The following is a 6,205-nucleotide window of genomic DNA, read 5'->3' as shown; positions in this document are numbered from 1 at the left end:
CCCTCTCCCCCGGCCAATTACATCCACCGCTCGGCCTGCGCACGCGCAGCTGGAGACGGCCGAGTAATAGAGCGGGGCCGCCTAGCGGAGAGCCGAGCTGCGGATAAGAGCGGAGGGCGCCCAGAGCGGAAGTGGAGGAGCGGCCGGAAGTAGCCTGAATCCCAGTCTGACCGGCTGACAGGCTTTGACAGGAACCGGAGCTGCGAGAAGGAGTTGGTGGCCATGGAGTTGGGCGAGCTGCTTTACAACAAGTCCGAGTACATCGAGACGGTGCGCGTGTCTAGACATCTGCCTTCTCTTTTCCGAGCCTGCGTCCCTTTGAGGCTGGTGTCCCCATCCTGTCCCTGCCCCACCCTGGGTCCCTTTGGCGTTTAGTCCGAGATTACCTAGATCACTTAGGGAATGGCCCAGCTTTGTTATTTATTCCTTGCATGGCCAGTTTAGGCTTTTTTACTTATTCCTGATTTCCTAAAGATAAAATGCCTTCCAGAAAGCCGGGCAAGTCTCATCCACCTTAGTATCAATAACAACTCCAGGCTTCGGGCCTTTCGGAAGGTTTTTTTTAAACTAACGTGTCATAATTTATTACTATGTGCTAAAAGACGGTTAGGTCCTTTATAGTGTGTAAATTGATCGAAGTAGGGTAAGTGCTCAGTCCGCGTTGCTATGAATTCTTGCAACTCTGATATCGGTTGGGTCATTATCCTGGATATAGAACTGAAACTTGAATCCCCGTGTCTGATGTTATTAGGCTCTAGACCTACCACATCCAAATTCTGGATCCCTTCTTGGAATCCGTGGTTTCCAAATCCATCCTGCTTTGATATCCTGTACTCATTCCATTGAGGACTTTGCCCCGTTTCAAGTCCTTTCCTCTCCAGTAGCAGCTTTCTTGATGGAAACCTGTAGTCCAGAATCCACTCAGTTTGCTTATCCCCATTTTCTGCTCTTTGCTTTCAGGCATCTGGAAACAAAGTTAGTCGCCAGTCCGTATTGTGTGGAAGTCAGAACATCGTTCTTAATGGCAAGGTAAGGGACCAAGCCAGTTCCAGGATGCATACCTTTGCTTTCTTGCCACTAATTATCACATCGGGAGGGCAGATAATATGTTGCCATGTCTCCCATTTATTGCTGTACATTGAAAAATTCTCTTTTTAATTCTCCAAATTTTATTGAATCCAAAAAAGATTCAATAAAAGGAGGCAACAGAAAACCTTTTCCCCTTTATGCCAGGAATGGTATACCATGGCACCCAGAACTGAAATTATTTTAAAGTATTGTGGTGTGCCCTAAACTACTGGACACAAACATAAATAGGCAACAAAATATTTTAGTGTAGAAGCTGTAAAGTATAGTAGTATAATTAACTGTTTAGTAATAATGATTCAGCATTAACTGAAACTCTTAAAATTAATTTGAGAATGGGGTGGGGGGCGCCTGGGTGGCTCATTCGGTTAAATGTCTGCCTTTGGCTCAAGCCATGATCTCAGGGTCCTGGGATTGAGCCCCAGTCGTGCTCCCTGCTCAGCGGGGAGCCTGCTTCTCCCTCTCTGCCTCTCCCCCTGCTTGTGCACTTTCTCTTTCTGTGTCAAATAAATAAATAAAATCTTAAAAAAAAGAGAGAATTGGAAAAGACACTAAACTATGAAACAGATTTGCAAAATGGAATATGAAAGGCTAAGAATTTGTAGTCTAAATAAATTGAAATAGCAGAGAGATGAGTATAAACTTGGGAATAATATTAGGACATTTCAGAACCAGAGAAAATATCAAGATATATTTGAACTTGACAAACACTGAGCCCATAGTTTTTCCTGCCATTTTTCTTTAAAATGTTACATCTCTAACTTCAAAGGGAAAACAGTCTCACTATAATCAAGCAATCATAAATTTTTTCAGTAGAGACACAATTACTATCTCCATTAGCTCATCATGAGATTTAATAGAAAGAAATATAGTTTAGTAATTAGGTATAATTAGTAATTATAGACACACTGTTCCTGCACAAAATTAGAAAATTCGGTTAACCCTAGTCTGACTCATTAGCAAATGTGTGGAGTTTTGTTTTTTTTTTTAAGATTTTATTTATTTATTTGACAGAGACAAAGCGAGAGAAGGAACACAAGCAGGGGGAGTGGGAGAGGGAGAAGCAGGCCTCCCGCTGAGCAGGGAGCCTGACGCGGGGCTCAATCCCAGGACCCTGAGATCATGACCTGAGCCGAAGGCAGACGCTTAACGACTGAGCCACCCAGGCGCCCCAATGTATGGAGTTTTTTAGAAATCCCTAAGGTGGGGCGCCTGGATGGCTCAGTTGGTTAAGCAACTGCCTTCGGCTCAGGTCATGATCCTGGAGTCCCGGGATCGAGTCCCACATCGGGCTCCCTGTTCAGCAGGGGGTCTGCTTCTCCCTCTGCCCTCTTCCGTCTCGTGCTCTCTGTCTCTCATTCTCTCTCTCTCAAATAAATAAAAATTAAAAAAAAAAAAAAAAAAGAAATCCCTAAGGTGGGCACCTGGGTGGCTCAGTCATTAAGCGTCTGCCTTCGGCTCAGTCATGATCCCAGGGTCCTGGGATTGAGCCCCGCGTCGGGCTCCCAGCTCCACAGGAAGCCTGCTTCTCCCTCTCCCACTCCCCCTGCTTGTATTCCCTCTCTCACTGTGTCTCTCGCTCTCTGTCAAACAAATAAATAAAACCTTAAGAAAAAGAAAAAGAAATCCCTCAGGTAATTTCAAAACATTTTCTGTGATTTTGTAGGGAACATTTCTTTATTAAATTGTGATAAAATATATGTGACAAAATTTGCCACTTTAACTGTTTTTAAGTGTACGATCCATTGGCATTAATTATATTTACAATTGGGGTGCCTGGGTGGCTCATTTGGTTGAGCGTCTTACTCTTGATCTTGGCTCAAGTCTTCATCTCAGGGTCATGAGTTCAAGCCCCGCATTGGGCTCCACGCTGGGTGTGGAGCCTACTTAAAAAAAAAAAATTCTATTTACAACCATTGTGCAATCATCACCACTATCTATTTCTAAAACTTTAATCGCCCAGACAGAAGCTCTATACTCATTAAGGAATAACTCCCTGTTTCCTCCCTATCTCCCTACCCGTCTCCCCACCCCTGCCCCCCACACCCCGCCTAGTCACTAATAACCTCAATCCGCTTCCTGTCTCTGTGAATTTGCCTATTCTAGATATATAATATTTGTCCTTTTTTGCCTGGCTTATTTCACTTAGCATAATGTTTTCAAAGTTCATGTATGTTGTAGGATGTAAACTAATACACATATACACGTTTACATCCATGTAAACTATATACGTATATAGTTTAGCTTTACTTGGCTTTCTGTTACTTACTTTTTTTACACTCACTTATAATAACCACAGTAGGAAACACCTATCACACTAAGTACCATTGTTCTCAATTCTGTTTCTAAGATTCACTGTGGTTTGTGCGTTTTCACTGCTATGTACAGTTCCATTTATCCCCTCTCCTACTGGTTATTTTGTTCCCAGTTTTTTGTTTTGTCCCTTTCAGAACTGTGAGATTTCTATTTTCCTAAACCCTTATATCAGGTGTTATAGTGCCTGCAGGGATAGGCAGGGATCAAATGAGTAAGGAAGACTGGGTGCCAACAACAGAGAGTGGTGGGGCCTGGTGAATTGAAGAATACTTGTCCTAGCTAAGCTCAAGCTGATTGTTGCCATGTGGGAATATAGGCCTATATTTTCTCAAAACAAATTGGAAATCTGGATTTTTTTAATGCAAAATGTCCCGCTATTCAAATAATAGCATTAAATTCAAATGATGAAACAAGGTGCATGAGCCAAACAAAACAGGTTTCTGGGCACAGTTCTTAGACCTCCAGCTTCCCACCTCTGCCTCATCTTTTGTCGAGTTCAGTGAACTCTGCTCTACTACCATATTCTTCCCTGTGAGGTCCTTATGTGCACTCACTTTCATTTTAACATCCTGCTGCCTCTCTTTTGAATCTGACTTCTCATCTTCAGCTCCATTCTTTATGAGATAGGAAACCAGGATTTGAGTCCCTCATGCTAAATCTCTTTAACCTCCTGTGATTATCCATTACTTAATGTTTTTCATGTTTGCTTCTTCAAATGGGAGTGTAATTTAGGCTGCCTGAGGGACTTCTGTGGATTTTCTTTATTTCCAGATTAAGATTGCTATCTTTGTTTAAAACACAGTAAAACAAAAACAACCATTACCAAATACTCAGAACTCTTGGTATTCTGCTTTCTTCCAAAGAAAAGGAAGTCATTTTCTCTGATTGTAGATGGAAGCATAAACAGAAAACAATGATTAAAGTAAATGAAGGATTTCAGATGAAAGAGTACATACTAGAAACAGATATCTCTTTAAACTTGAAGGAGACCATTTTTATAAACCAAGAGGAGCTAGGGGCGCCTGGGTGGCTCAGTCGTCAAGTATCTGCCTTCGGCTCAGGTCATGATCCCAGGGTCCTGGGATCGAGCCCCGCATCGGGCTCTCTGCTCCGCAGGAAGCCTGCTTCTCCCTCTCCCACGCCCCCTGCTTGTGTTCCCTCTCTCGCTGTGTCTCTCTCTGTCAAATAAAATCTTTAAAAAAAAAAAAAAAAAACCAAGAGGAGCCTATAGTCCTTTATAGTCAGCAGCTGATGAGAAATTGTCTTTTTACTGATAGAGGTTTTATAGACCAAACATATGCAGGTGAGATTGGTAAACTCTTCGAAGTATGAGCCCACTTCTTTTTTAGTAATTTCTCAGAGCCTCGTGTTCAGGTTAGTGACATACCTAAATTCACCTGTATTTGAGGTGTTCCCCATCTACCTCTTCTGTCCTGGGCCCCAGACCTTCATTTCAACTGCCTGTTGGTCATCCAACAGGTACCTCAAATAGCATTTCACAATTGAATTTGTCATCCAGTCCAGTCCCCAGAATCGCTTACCCCATGCTAAACTCTCATCCTAGATTCCCTTTCTCTCTTTCCCCAATATCAAAACAATGACCAAGTCATATAGATTCTCTTCCTTTTTTTCCATTTTTAACATTTTATAGTGGAACATTTATTTTAAAGATTTTATTTATTTGAGAGAGAGAGTGGGCAAGAGAGAGCATGAAGCAGGGAGAGGGCCAGAGGGAGAGGGACAAGCAGACACCCTGCTGAGCAGGGAGCCCGACGCGGGGCTTGATCCCACGACTTCGAGATCACGACTTGAGCCGAAGGCAGACGCTTAACCTACTGAGACACCCAGGTGCCCTTCTAGTGGAACATTTTAAAAGTTATCTTTATTGAGACATAATTTACATACAATGAATTGTACCCATTTTAAGTGTGCAGTTTGACAAGTTTTGGTGTGTTTTTTTGAAGATTTATTTATTTGAGAGAGAGAGAGCCCAAGCAGGGGGTAGGAGCAGAGGGAGAGGGAGAAGCAGGCTCCCCACTGAGCAGGGAGCTTGATTTGGGGCTCAATCCCAGGACCTTGGGACCATGATCTGAGCTGAGGCAGATGCTTAACCAACTGAGCCATCCAGGCGCCCCTCAGTTTGACAAGTTTTGACTGATGCTTACACCTATGCAACCACAATTAAGATATAAAATATTTCTATCACCCTCATTTCCTTGGACCCCTCTGCTGTCAGTCCTCCTACTACCCTTGGCCCCAGATAACCACTGGGGTAAGACTAATAGAGATTACTTTCGCATTTTCTAGAGTTGCCTGTAATGGGAATCATGTACTCTTTGTTGTCAGCCTTCTTTCACTCAGCATAATGTTTTTGAGATTTATCCATGTTGTGTACATTAGTGGATTAACAATTCATTACTTTTTATAGATGAGCAGTATTGTTATGCAACTTTTAAGACATGTACCAAAGTAGAGAGAACATATAATGAATCTCCATATACTCATTCACCAGCTTCTGCAGTTAGCAATATTCTGACGTCCTTGTTTCATCTCTGTACCTGCCCCACAAACCCATACCTACTTTGACCAGGGGCGGGGCAGGGAGTTGGGGTATTTTAAAGCAAATTGCAAACACTGTATTATTTCACCCATAAATACTTTAATATATATCACTAAGATTTAAAGATTTTAAAAAATGAGTAGAGTACCCTTATCATGATATATTTTTTAAGAAGCCAGTTATTTCCTACTATCATCTAATCCTCAGTCCATGTTCAATCTTTCTAGTATCTTAACGTGTCTT

The 6,205-nt window shown here is 42.3% G+C and overlaps 1 protein-coding gene across 2 annotated transcripts in view; it reads left to right on the top strand.

The window, feature by feature from the left end:
- Nucleotides 1-104: 104 nt before the first annotated feature.
- Nucleotides 105-6,205, top strand: part of DCTN5 (dynactin subunit 5) — a 29,970-nt gene continuing 23,869 nt past the window's right edge. The window contains exons 1-2 of one of the 2 annotated variants that reach the window (XM_036111168.2): nt 105-270; nt 961-1,029. In XM_036111168.2, coding sequence (XP_035967061.1) covers nt 223-270; nt 961-1,029 — 117 coding nt within the window. In that variant the 5' untranslated portion in view covers nt 105-222. The remainder of the gene's footprint in view (nt 271-960; nt 1,030-6,205) is intronic. The other variant, XM_036111167.2, reaches the window with a different exon arrangement.

Source organism: Halichoerus grypus, chromosome 6, assembly GCF_964656455.1.
Source record: "Halichoerus grypus chromosome 6, mHalGry1.hap1.1, whole genome shotgun sequence".
Classification (NCBI taxonomy): domain Eukaryota; kingdom Metazoa; phylum Chordata; class Mammalia; order Carnivora; family Phocidae; genus Halichoerus; species Halichoerus grypus.
Note: the sequence above shows the minus strand (reverse complement) of the source record. Positions and strands in the feature narration are given on the sequence as shown.